This window comes from Trachinotus anak, unplaced genomic scaffold (assembly GCF_046630095.1).
Source record: "Trachinotus anak isolate AG129_WGS33_773 ecotype Australia unplaced genomic scaffold, CSIRO_AGI_Tana_v1 ptg000004l, whole genome shotgun sequence".
Classification (NCBI taxonomy): Eukaryota; Metazoa; Chordata; class Actinopteri; order Carangiformes; family Carangidae; genus Trachinotus; species Trachinotus anak.
The window spans coordinates 14,103,199-14,117,180 of record NW_027273855.1 but is presented as its reverse complement, the minus strand read 5'-3'; the positions used below and the strand labels follow the sequence as shown (position 1 = coordinate 14,117,180).

The window sequence follows — 13,982 nt, the reverse complement described above, 5'->3', positions numbered from 1 at the left end:
AGATGCTGTAAATTTTGGAGCAAGCATCTGATCAGCATGCTTATGTGATGAGGCATCTAAGAAAACAAGGTAGATTTGTAAAGTTTTTCCAGTGCTCTAATGTCATGTGTTAAACATGCACAGGGAAGTTCAAACATATTTTATGTTTCAGTCCTCACATTTTCACCTATTGTTAGTTTAATTGTCTTTTTAACTTAGTTATTCAGGTAAAATAGTTGTGTGTCAACATAAATGTCACAAGTCTGATAAGTGATCTTATATTCCAGTTGTAAGAAACCTGGTTATTTTTACTAGTTTTACATTGGTTTAACCGAACACTTTGAACTGTGACCACCAGCTTTTTGTTTTGAGGCCTGAATCCAGCATGTGAACGGGAATATCGTGTGCATAGGTTTATTCATGGCATCAAGGACTCAACCACATGGTATTAAAGGTGCATGTAAACAGATTAGCCCTCATGTTGATTTTGCTAAGGCCAAGTGGTGACTCTGTGCATGTGAATGTAGGCTGGGTTATGCAACAGCCCCTCTCTGTTTGAGCAATGAAGACTGCCCCCTTCTGATCAAATGATGTGCAGTGCTTGGACGTGAGGCTAGTTCATGTGGTGTAGCTGAACATGATATTCAGACAGCCCATGTTCAAAATAGCCATAACATTAATCCTCACTGTAGGTTACAGCTGCTGTCTGCATAGCCTCCAAATATATCAACAAACCTTTAACAAGGCACATCTTATTTTTATACAACTTACATGTCTCCACCTTACAAGAGTAGAACAATTTATTATCAAATTCTGTGTCCAAGAAAATTATTGCGACATCAGATGTGTGTCACTGTAAAGCCCCGTCTCGGCTGAATACAGCCACTGTGGCAAAATAGACTCATTCAAAAGCACTTTGAATTTTAGACCCTATAGCTGCTGATTTGTCTGAAGAGTTAACCAACTGGCTATATGCTGTTGACAGCAGCCAGCTCAAGCTGAAAAACCTCCAACAACATAATCCCACTAAATCCCATCAATGCCAGAGCCAATTCCTTATTAGATGCTGCCTCCACGGCTGTAAAGCATCAGATCAGACCTATAGCATCACACCAACCTGACCCATTACTCAAAAGGTGCTATGTTTAGACACAAGAGCCTGAGGTGGGTCTTGACTCCTTGCTGATATGAAACACAGGAAGAGGAAAAAAAAAGGACATGCTTGGGGGCAAAGAGTTATAGCTTGTGAAGCCAAAACAGAAATGAAGTTGATAGGAAAGGGAAGTCTGTTTGGCACAACAGGGCGGGGTAGTGGTGTGTCTGTGTGTGTGTATGTGTGTGTGTGTGTTATTTTCCTTTATCCTTTTAGAAACACAGGAATGATCTCTTTGTCGTGCCAGATGAGGGCAGCATAGCACACACAGTGCGCACTTTAACATCAGGTTTTCGTTTATTTCGGAACACAAAGTGGTTGCTCTATAATCCATCAAATCTTACAAATGATTATCGGTATGGTGTGTGAGTGAAAGAACATTTTGTTCTGAATCCCACCTCCTGATAGTACTCACACTTTCCTTCTAGGGTCAGATTTATTTTCCTCCTATTCTGCAAATTCCTCACAGAGTCATTCACTCATCGCTGCAAAAGGCAGTCCAATTTCTCCCCAGACACCACAGTACCCAGCAGAGGTCAGTGGTAGAGCACAAGAACTTGGAAAGAGGCTTGGGAAGCAATGAACTAAGTTTAGCCAGCTTAGTGACTGATTCTGAAGTCAGCCATGTGCTCAGCTAATATTAGATTGTTGGCAGTCTCTCCAGGGCCGGTCTTACCAGCATCTACTCTGCTCAGACACGGAGCACTTGCTATATTAATTCCAGCTATGTGGCTAAAAGACTTGAAGCCTCCTCTGCTAATTGTTCTAAAGCATCTAAGACCCTCCAGGAATCAGGTCAATGAGAGGAAACAGAGCTAAACTTGTTATGCAAAACAAAGAGGAGATTTTTGGATGATTTAGGGAAAGTTATTATGATGGGAAGTAGAGGTTTGTGGTGTTTGTGCTTTTACTCAAGGGTGGGATATGAAAAACAAATACTGCACACTAAGGAGATGAATTGTTCAGTGCCGAGGAACTCCAATGTTTTTATAAAAACGAAGCTTGCTACAGACAGATTTATGGTCAGGTTAGGTCAAGGAAGCAAAGGAGTATGAAAATGTGAGCACCACAACTCAGTGCATTGTTTCACTCTCTCTGCTTCATAAGTGTATTTACATATCATTCTTAATCTTCTTTTTTTATAAAAACAAATGAAGCCTTAAGAGATAAATGATACAGGCCCTATGTGAAGTGGACTGATATTGCAATGTGATATTCAGTAGCAGATTTTCCAATAAATGAAAATGAATTTTATTTTCTTGTTTTACAGAAAAAGGCAAACCTATGCAGATATTATGAGGTTTTAACATTTTGCAAAAGGGTTCTTGTAGTTTTATTCACATGAAATCTTACGGGTTGTACTATTTCTGTTATTCACTCAACCCCTCAGCCATAGGAAGCTTTTTATTTAAAACCGATTTAAATCACATTTGCAATATTTACTATAAGTGAAAAATGGCACAGTGAAAATCAAGATTTGTCAAGATAATTACTTGGTGAAGACAGATTTGGTGGTGAGGAGAAACATGATCGCATGTCTGACAGCCAGCAGAGATGATAATATGATGTCATTTGCAAACTTTCCATTCGACTTAGGTTTCAAATTCACCGCACACTGCAGATAATTTCACTGCTAAGTGGTTATTGTGTCAATTGGCTGTATTATAGTCTGTCATCAAATTAACAGTCATCACAGGCCTGTAGGCTCCACTTTTGGCAGCTCACACTTGGATAAAGTGATCCTTATGTCTCCGCGGTCAGTCTGGACCTTGTGGTGTTGGTGATGTGGAACCTCTGTATGAAAACAAAGCAATCTTAGCTTCTTCCAACACCAAGCTTAATCTTTCCTTATGCTCTTATATCTTTACTCCACCTCTATTAGTAAATTCTCTCAGGTCTGCACTGCTGCCGGTGACTAATTGTACTAAGCCTGTTGTACTTTTTAATTCTTCTGCTGCAAGTGTTCCACTGGTGTTTTTTCTAAGGTAATGTGGAATCTAGACATCTGCCTTGGCTCAATGAAAATTCAAAAGCCAAGAGGAGAGAAAGTAGCAGAGAGGAATCTAAATGGAGTCACATAAATGTAAGTCATTCATGACAGTTTTGAAAGATTCAGGGTCTGGTTGCTAAAAAGTGACATTTTCAACAGGGTTATGATCCTAGGACTTAATTCAACAATAAATTCAGTTGTTAGGTACAATCCTCCTGTGGTATGAAAGTGAGCTCTGAAATATAAGTCAAGTCTTTACTTTTTTCAAATGTTTTGAAATCATTTGCTCTGATGAAATGCAGAGTCCTCTTTCATAAATTGCCTTTAACCAAATTCCTATTTTTACCAAAGGTGCTAAAACAGCAGAGTTTTTCAGAGAATCAGTGTTTAATAAATGATGTTAATGAAAAGATACAGCGTACCTACATTGTCTAAACCTCACATACATAGTACTGTTTAAGCTTTTAGTCTAGCAGAGTCATCAGAGCATGTCAAACACAGAGAGGAAATGGCCTCACAGGCAGAGGTAAAGCCATCAATAGTCAATTAACACACCTGAAGTGAATAGAAAACAATGAACCTTTTAAACATTAATGAATTAGACATCTTTCTCAGCTTTTGATTATCGTAGATGATATGCAAAGCAACCTCAAGCTGATATGAGCTAATATTTCTCCTCAGGAGGATTCTGGCCCCACTGCAAGATAGTTTTTCCCGCCACAAGGTGATTTTGTTATGTGCTTCAGATGTGTGAAATTCAGTGTTGGCCCAACATCTACTAGAAGCCTCAAACAACACATTAGTGGACAAAACTGTTGTGTCAGCCACAAAGATGACAACCATCCTGTTACAAGTCACCTTGATGTCCCCACTGTGTTTTCGCTTCATGGTTAAGTACTCAAGTACTGATTGAAAAAAACTTTCCCAAAGGAAGCTTTTCTGGGTTCAAGTTCAACTCTTTAAAACCAGGCCATCACTGTATCACACTGTATTCCAGTGTTTTGCAGGTTATGTTTTTTGTCAAAAATTAAGAAAGACATGCAGGCCGTAGAAAAAATATTTGAGATCATACTAAACAGGTGTGTTGCTTTCTAATTTCTTCAGGTGTGCGAATTGATAATAGATGACTCCTGCTCTGGAGGTTATCATCTCTGTGTATGCTTGGCATGTGTCTTTGACTGTGAAAGGTCACACAAGTGGATGCGGTGAAGGAAAACATGCTTCTGCTTTTCATCAAAAGTATTAGAGAAATATCTTTTCATGACTTATAGACTAATAACTTAAAAAATACCTCAGAAAATAAAAAGTGCAGACACTGGTGTGGCAACATTACTGCTGGGCAGGTCTTGTAGAGATTCTCATGGAAGAGGCTTGATCACCCTTGGCCTAGACTCCATATGACCAAAACAGGACAGTGTGCAGATCTTAGGCTGCACTTAGGCTCAGTGGAGGTATAAAACTCTGGGACATAAATGGGAGATTTACCAAAATCTGCCTGATATTTGGTGAAATAATAATAATAATAAAAACAATACTAATAAATCCTAAATTGTACATCTTTACTGTCCCAGAGACTCAAAAAACATATAAAGCTATAAATAAAAGAAATACATGGATCTCTGCTTCCAGGTGATTAAAACACAAATACTGACTTGCTGTCTGGTTTGTAAAGCTTTGTGTGTTTCTGTAGCTTAGATTGGGGCCAAAGTTGAGCATACTTCCCCTGAGGAGCAGATATGCTCTATGCATATGTTCAGTCTCTGACCATTTCTTTAATCAAAATGAGTTGTTTCTACCTTTATAGCTTACTTGAATTATATTCAATCTTCAAGAAGTGTAGAACAAACACACACTCACAAGTGTCAGCACAAGAGACTTCAAAAATGTTTTAAAAGATAAAAATGTGACTAATGTTTTGAACAGCACAGAAAATGTTGACGTTAATAATGATTAAATGATTTAGAGCAAAGACAAAAAAACACAGTCTGGATTGTGATGTTTTTCTGGGCAAGTTGCCTTCAGTTTCAAGAAGCATCTGTAACAGGCTGTTGGATGTTTTTGCATTTGAGCTCTAACAGGATTACGCCCAATGAAAGCACTATTATAAAATGGGTCTACATTTAGTAGCACAAAATCACTTTCAATGATACTCATTTAGTCTTGACGGCTGCTTTGTATCATTCAGTTTATGGACAGGTACAGCTGAGAACCACTTTGCTGTTTCCCTGTTGCTTCAGAACAATTGGTTGCATCGCTGTCCTTTTAAATCTCTTATCAACTTGAGCCCAGTTTTTTTAGTGATACAAGGAGGGTGGCTGCAGGAATAGGATTATTATAGCATTATTGACCACCACTTTGGTCCAGACTGAAGTCTCAACAACTATTGGATGCATTTCCATGGAAACTGGTTAAGACATACACGGTGGCATCAGGATGAATTGCTGTCTGTCTTTTAGCACCATCACCAGGTCAAACTTTTTATTTGTCTATTTGGTTTATGACCAAATACCTGCTAAAACCAGTAACAGCTTAGAGGATGTGGATCATGTCCCAGGTTGGTCATGATGGTGAAATTGGAACAAAAGCAGAATTACATACATGTACATTTGTCAAACCAGCTTCATTTATGTCTTCATATAAAAAATAGATCACCCTGACAGTGGACCAGCCTTTAAATCTATACTCATTATTAGAGACTTCTTTTTCTAGATCAGTCTGTTACCTATTAAATCACAAATTAAGACCTGGAATCATGCATGTACATTTATGTTATTCTATTTTCCCCCATGTTGTCATGTGTTTCAATTTATAGGTTAAGTGTGGTGCCTATTCTTTCTTCCTTTGTTGTATTTTTGCTGTTGTTCAAAACTTTGCGGTCACAATGGATATAAATAACATGCACAACTTACAAGTTACAGTCACATTTTCCCATATTAGTGAATTTATTCACACAATTTGTTTGCCTAGTGATAAAGTAAGTCCAAACTTTGAATTCTTGAATGGTGTAATACCACAGAAAATAGCAGTGTAGGAAGTGTGATTTATCACTTTATTAAATGCTCCAGTGAAACTTTTAAATAACTCAAATGGTTTATAGAAAATCACATTGGGATCACATGATCATTAGGGGTTTTAACTCCAGCTGTTGTAGTGTGACCTGTGTATATTAAGACAGTAACAGGTGATTCCACAGGTTTAGACAGTTGCTGGAAAACGTCTGATTTCTCTCTCTCTCTCTCTCTCTCTCTCTCTCTCTCTCTCTCTCTCTCTCTCTCACACACACACACACACACACACACACACAGAAACTCCCCACATGTCCTGCAGGGTCAACCTGACAGCAAACAATTCTGCAAGCCTTCTGACTTTTAATAGCAAGCGATCTCTCAAGTAGCCACAAACAAACAACACTGGTGTGATTACTTGTGCAGTTAAAGAAGTTGTGTAACGTGTGTACGATCGGTGACAGTGTCTTAAATAGTTGAGCTTCATGGGCTGTGTGTTCATACCTTATTTGGGGCTGCCCCGCTGCTCAAGAGTTCACACAATCCATGTGTCACTGCCTGAGACTTGGGCAAAGATGAAGAGGGAGTGTAGGGTGCCAGGACAGTGCAAAGTAGAACCAGAAGAGATATGGGAAAGATTGGGATAGTTTGAGATTGGGGGAAAGAAATCCAGGTAGTGAAGACAAAGAGGAAGAAATGAAAGAAGAGAAGGAATGATTGAAGTAGGAGAGATTTTGGGGAGGGGGTGGTGATCCTCTATAGCCAATGAAGAACAAGAAAGGAGGATTTCAGGGAGGGTGAAGCCCTGAAGTCACAGCTCACAGTTTCAACACTCAGAGAGGAGGACAGGAGAGGACCCACCTCACAGAGAAACATGAGGATGAAACTGAAGGATGACAAAGAAGGGGACAGATGACACTACTCAAGGTAGCCAAAGAAAATCTTCTATCAGTGGACACCTTTACCAGACTAAGACAGACTTAAGAGACACTTGCAGCCAACTCACCTGTGTGCACTGGGAGAGGGAAAAGCTCTGAGGTTCCTGTCCAAGTGTTTTTTTTTCCCAGGTTCAGACAGACATATGCCCTCCTCTTCCAGGATCAATTATTCATATGCGTAAGGTTTCCTGTGTGTCAAGACAGAACAAGGCACGCTGCAGTGGCTCAGGTCCAAACTGTGGCACAATTTGCTGAGACAAGAACTTAAGGAGCGGAAGACAGAGGACAAGAGAGACAAAGGACACAGAGATTGTGGTAGAACCAGAGATCAGAGGCCACAACAGCAAAGGAGAATAATTTAAGTTTGACTTTTTGCTTGGTGTTGAGGAGAATGAAGGCTCTACAGAAGAATCAGGGACGCACTGACCAGATGTTGGGAGCCATGGCTGATGTGCTTACTTCTGTGGCCATGCCCAATCAACAGTGGGTGAGTTGTAAAGCTGTGTTTGTGTATTTACTGTCTGTTTATGTGAAAGCATAATGCCACAAATTCAAAAGGAAAGCAACAGATACATATGGAGGCATTTTTCAGGGCTTGCAGAGCATGACGTCGAGCTTATCTCTGGTTCACATCATTGCATACCAAGTTTATTTTGTGTCATTTGTATTACTTGGTCATGAACCTAAAATGGTCAAGCTAGAGAAGTGAAGGGAGGAGTGAGAGAGAGAACGGGATGCAAAGGTTCCTAGTCTCTGTTCAGTGCTCGGGTGGAATCTTGGCTGTTTCCGTAGAGGAAGCAGAGTAGTGGTGATTAAAGCTTCTGACCATAAACAAAGTCATGCAGGTCTAACGCCTCAAATCCATCCTTCTTTCCTTGTCTTTATCTTTCAGTTCCTCTCTTCTCTCTTCTTTTTACACACATTTCTACATAAAAAAACAAAAACAAACAAACAAACAAAAAAACTGGTGCCATTAAAACAGAAGAGGACCTAAAATACAGGTGATCTGATCTACTGAAATAATATTTCCAGTTAATTTCCATCCTCAAATATAAACACTATTTTATCGGCTATTTCAAATGCCCATTTACAAAATGAACATGAAGTCTACCATAAAAGTCATTTAAAAATTGCATTTGATGAACTTGACTGAGTCACAGAATGCAGATTTTGACACAACATCTGGAAATGAAAACATGCTGGGGTCAGAATGTACCAAAAGTCCAAATGACTCTCTCTTTGAAACTCTGTTTTCTCTTTGAAAAATGTTTATCTTGATAAATCATTTCCTCCCTGGCAGATAGTGGTAAAAATCATAACAGTGATTATAATCTCCCTCTGTCTCTGCAGAGGAGTGATAACTCCACTTGCCCTTTTTAACCTCCGTCGTGCGGTTGGACATTAAATGCAGATTGAAACTGCTGTCTGAGAAGCAGTTCTTATTCAAGCTCTGTGGCAAAAAGTTGGACCTCAGTGATTTCCATCGCATTCTTGCTCAGTGTGTAATGGAGAAAAGGATGAAAAGATGGAGGAAATTGTGGGAACAAACAGCCACTGGTATAATGTTTTGTGGTTGTGTGACCAAAAGTACTCTGTGCAATCTTACCATCACTTCCTCCTTGAGAGCAGGGTTCTACCGACCGCTGACAAAGGCATCTCTGTGTGTAGCTCTCAGAAGGGGGTGAGGCAGACCTCCCATCAAGTGAGGATGAAAGGGGGCCTGTCCAGGGCCTCTGGGAGCCAGAGGGGCTGGAGTGGGAGCAGCAGGCCACTACTACAGAAAACCCAGAGCGGACAGAAAGAACAGGTAAGACCTGAAAGAGCTGCACTGAGTGTGACAGACCATTTTGTGACCTAAAACCCACAATGCTAGTCCAAACACTGGCCCCTAACCAAACCAGTCAGAGCTTAGAGACTCACCGAAACACAAACTTCCAGACTTGGCTTTGATTCTTTGTGTGAAACGTCTCAGATTTCTGTGCAGTGACATCTAAAACAGCCTGCTCAGCCACTTGATGTTCATGAGAAACTCCTGTTGCTACTGACATATAAACAGTGATTTCTTGACTCAAGAGTCAAGATATATATAAACAATATCTGCACACACACACACACACACACACACACACACACACACACACACACACACACACACACACACATATATATATATATATATATATATATATATATATATGTGCCACATGAGCTACTGCCCAGGTCTTTAGTTTCAGCTTAGCCTGGTCTTTCATGCTAGCCATATGTGAATCAACACAGGGCCTGAGTCCCATCTGCCATATCTGATGGTGGTCATTAGGTAGTAATAACTTCAGGGAAAGTATCAGATGGGAGTCACCTGTATGTTGGTGGTTTACTCTCATTAAACTCCACCCTCTGTATCCTCTATTAGCACTGATGGCAGTAAATTGCTGTGCTGTAATGTACCATACATAAGTATGTGTGTGTGTGTGTGTGTGTGTGTGTGTGAGAGAGAGAGTTCTTGTGTGTACGCGTGTACACATGCAACACTTTCCAGATGGGGTGAGAAAACATGTTCAGCTGCCTCCCTTCCCCTTCTGCCCCATCAGTGTTGGTTGCACTTACTCTGATTTTGTTGTGAAGGGGTTGCGTGCGTTGCCATTTTCCTTGAGTGGAATAAAACAAAAGGAGCTTTGTAGCTGGATCTGGGTTTGGGTTAGAGGGAGAGTGTGTGTATATATGGGAGGTTTGGTGGTGTGTACCATGTGGCTGCACCACTAACTGTTGTGCAGAACAGTACATGGTGTACAGAAGGGGTGCGAGTGAGGCCAGAGGAAGCTGTCAGCGATGCTTATCTGTAATGGTCGTACTAGGATGGGGTGTGCTGCTGAGGTTAATGCTGCCAAATATTATTTTAGCTCAAAGCCCAGGGCTTGGAATAGCAAAAAAAAAAAAAAAAAAAGTAAAGAAATGCATTATTCAGGGCCATTTGCAAGGATGATGACCAAAACGGAGATTGTTTATTACAGTCCCAGACAAGCCTCTCTGGTCAATTGTTTTTGCATAGCCCAATTTCCTCTAGATGGAAAATTGGATGGAAAATCAATGAAACACAAGGCAGAAAAACATCTGAACCACAACAACAAGATACAGACCATGGCATAACACAAAGTGGGACTGAACATAGTAGTAGTTGGCTCTACTTGCTATAAAACCATGATAATATTCCCTTAATGAAATGCTGTTTGATGGCTCATAGTTTTGTGAATGAGCAAATTAGATTTTATCAATCTGTGTATGTTAGAAACTTAAGTGAATATTCTGTAGTTTTTGAAAATAAAGGCAATTTTAGTAAACGTTAAACGTCAATATTGGTCATTCATAGTTGCATTGTTATTTTGTCAGTATCATTATCACCATTACCTCTAGCCCAGAGATGGCAGTGCAGAAGACATAAAACCTAGATGTCACAAAACCTGGATTTTTTTATACTATAGACAATACACTATTTACAGTAATAATGTGCTAATAAGCAGGTTTTGCAAATCAGAACTTAAGTACTGAACCTATCAAAAAATTAATGAGCTGGGTGTTTTTGTACAATCACTAAAAAAAGATAAAAATGGTTGCCATGGTTTGACTGGCAGAGGTCATAGTGTTGTTTCCATCTCTTGTTGTGTCAGTGGAAGAGATTTTTTTTTAAAGATGTAGTTCATAGGGCCATAGGCCCATCTGTTATGTGTTAGAAACAAGATGCCTGCAAGTGGCTTCCCAGGAATTACAGGACAGTGCCCGCCTCCATGAATTCAGATCCTTCCTTTGAATTCTTCTCATTTTCCAATCCCACTTCACTTTGCTCTTCTTCTCACTTTCTTAGCAGTTAAACTTACCAAAGAAAGACTGTCTCTTTTCCTCTGATCACCTTCTTTTCCCTATTTTCTCCATTCTTTTCTTTTCCAGTCCTTATGTATCCTCTTGCTTCAAAGCAGTGTCTTCAGCAGTGGTATTTTAAACCTGGCCTCCTCCAAGTACACAGAGCTGCTGATCATATTTCTCTCAAATCTCATTAGTTTTTTTTCCTCTTGGCTCCTTAAACTCCCAGCCATGGTATATAGTTCATACTCTCACTCCCCCCAGATAATACGTCTGCTGTGTCTGTTTCGTAACACTGATCAATGATGGATGGCCGTGTGTGTAGACACGCTGTGCTTTATGATGTTGTCTTTTTCAAGGTAAGATGCATGAAGCCCTGCAAACAGGAAACTGCACTGAACCAGTAACAACAACAGTGCTGTAAGTGACCCACAGCCACATGCATACACTACTCATGTGTACAGACACACACACTATGGATGTCCCTTTCACTTTGAAGATGCTCATATGCAACTTAAAGCACTGGTGTTGCTGTTACTGGTGTTGAAAACAGTTATGGCAATGAATTTTGATATCTATAGGAAACATCTGTTGGATAAAGGTAATAATGAACATTTCTGAGAACATAATATGAAACACACTTGCATAATATTCTCTGTGCCACTCTTCATTTACCCTGCTGAATAGTACTAATTGTTCTTTTTACAGTATTGCAAATATGACGTCTTTTTCTTTTGATTTTCCCAATCTTTCACTAATAAAGCCTGAAATAATGAAAGGATCAGAGATCAAAACAAGAGACTGGAGAGAACTTGTAGAGGGAAATGCCTATGAAAGCATGGTTATGTTTGAAAGGATGTACCCAGTTTGGTACTCATTAGTGTACAAATTAAAATTAAATAACAACATTCACCCTAGTCATGAGAAGTTGTGTGGTAAACTATGCAGAAAACGCATGCCCTTGTCCATATTGGGGTTTGTGAGAGGCTGAGAGAGTGTGCCATCCAAGGAGAAGTGCTGATCTCTGAGGACCCTGAGACTGAACTGTGTGTGTGACCTTAAATGGGCAAAGATCAACCTGAATCATATTGTATTGTAAGGACCAAAGATTACACAGCTTTACCTCACAGAGGTGTAATTGTGTGCAAATTTATATACAGTATACTGTATATGTACATCACACAAATGTAACATCCTTCTACTGGAATGCACCTCAGATGACTTCATACAGCCTGAGCTGGATAATATGATTAGTACTACCAATGCAAGACCTACAACATACCTAGACCCATATGCTCAATGTTGTCATAAATATTACAAAAGCTCAGAGCACTCTCTATGCTTCTGTGTGAGGCCAAGACGGCTTGATTTTCCTTACCTGTCTTTACCACCAGAAGTATTTGTAAACAATGGACCTGTATGTGTCTTGATTCTGTTATCCGCACCTTTGACCTATAGATCAGACTCTTTCTGAAAAGTCTTCTAGAGAAATAGCAGACATTAACCTCAGGTATATGTGGACTTCTAACCACATGGATTTCATTTTTCCTGAATTGGCAGCGCTGATCAAGTTATTAAGCTTGTAGTTAAACCTTCAGTAACTGATTTTTGGCCACTCAAGAGCAGCAGAAACATGTTGTGGACACAACACTGACATTATCACCTTTTAAAGTGATAAATGAAGGTTTTTTTTGGCTTGGTCTTGCTGAAAGCAGCCGTCTGAACTGAGTGAAAATAAACCGAAACAGTACAGATGGGGACCGTAGAGCTAAACAATGAGCTGAAACTTCCTACAAAGCTCCGTAAAGCTGAGAGACGCTGCATATTTATAATTCTCTTTAGGTTCATCACTATTAGTGACTCCCTTTCACATTGTCACATTGTTTTCACATTGTCCTTTGATACATTGTTTTTGTAAAAATGTTGACTATAGCTGCTTTAAAGAATTGAGGATCACAGATCTATCATAAGCAAAAGCTTACAATATATATTATAAACTGAGCACTAAGTCACTAAAATGTCCATTTAGTGCAATTTTATTTGTTTTTTAGAAAAAGCTCTTTTATTTATTTATTTATTTTTTAACATTTTGTATTTTCTGTTGACAGATTTAATGCTCCTGGACATGGATTATACCAGTACAAAGTTGTGGTTCTGCTATTCTTCACAGTTGACTCATTTCAGCTGCTCTTTGCGAGACGGGTTTTGTAGCTTTTCTTTCCACTGTAAATTACTCCACATGTGTTCTATTGTATTCAAGTCAGGGGACCTGACCAGGTCATAGTGTTCACTTTTTTCTTTTGGAAAAACTCTTTTTTCAGTGTGTTGAGGAAAATTATCATATTGGAAAACTCATCTCCTGCCAAACTATTGAGACCGGGATTTGATATTTAAAGTTGCATTCATAGTGTAGATGTCATTTCCCTTTCACCTGTTGCACTCAAGCAGCACTGTTAGCAGCACACTCCCACCTCCATGTTTCTGTTACTGTCTTTGCCAGGTCCATGGCAGACATGCTGGACTCCATCCGATCCAAACAAATTCATTTTGGTTTCGTTTGAAGAATGTGCTGCCAACACTCATCAGGTTTCTTCACATGTTCTTTGGCAATGTTTAATCTTGCAGTTTTGTGAGCGATGATTTTCTTCTCGGACAGCGTCCGTAGAGGTTGACTTCATGCTGTGTCCTTCACACTGTCTGATCAATCACTGAAACACCAGTTTCCCCAGATAATCCATGTGGCAAGTGAGAAGCACTTACCTGTCTGTTCTTCACTGCAAGGTTGTGTAAATAGCTAATTCTGTGTGGTGTCATGTTTTGAGGATGGCCACTGTGCCTTCTGTTATTGGTGGTATGGCCCTCCCTCTACCTCCTAACCTCTGCTACAGCTGTTTCAGCTCATGTTCTTCTGATGCTCTTGTAACTGTTCCCCTCTTTATGAAGTTGCATAGTCTGGTTTCTTACTTGTTCAGGCAGTTGTTTACCATTGCGAGCCATGTTGTATCAGACACAACCCAGGCTAAAAATGAGAAAGCTGTAGTGTTCACAGGTTATTTCTTTTAACC

General features: G+C 39.7%; 1 protein-coding gene across 2 annotated transcripts in view; it reads left to right on the top strand.

Moving 5' to 3' along the window:
* The first annotated feature begins 6,940 nt into the window (after nt 1–6,940).
* Nucleotides 6,941–13,982, top strand: part of arhgef25a (Rho guanine nucleotide exchange factor (GEF) 25a) — a 45,296-nt gene continuing 38,254 nt past the window's right edge. Inside the window, exons 1-2 of one of the 2 annotated variants that reach the window (XM_071476199.1) lie at nt 6,941–7,552; nt 8,734–8,872. In XM_071476199.1, coding sequence (XP_071332300.1) covers nt 7,457–7,552; nt 8,734–8,872 — 235 coding nt within the window. In that variant the 5' untranslated portion in view covers nt 6,941–7,456. The remainder of the gene's footprint in view (nt 7,553–8,733; nt 8,873–13,982) is intronic. The other variant, XM_071476198.1, reaches the window with a different exon arrangement.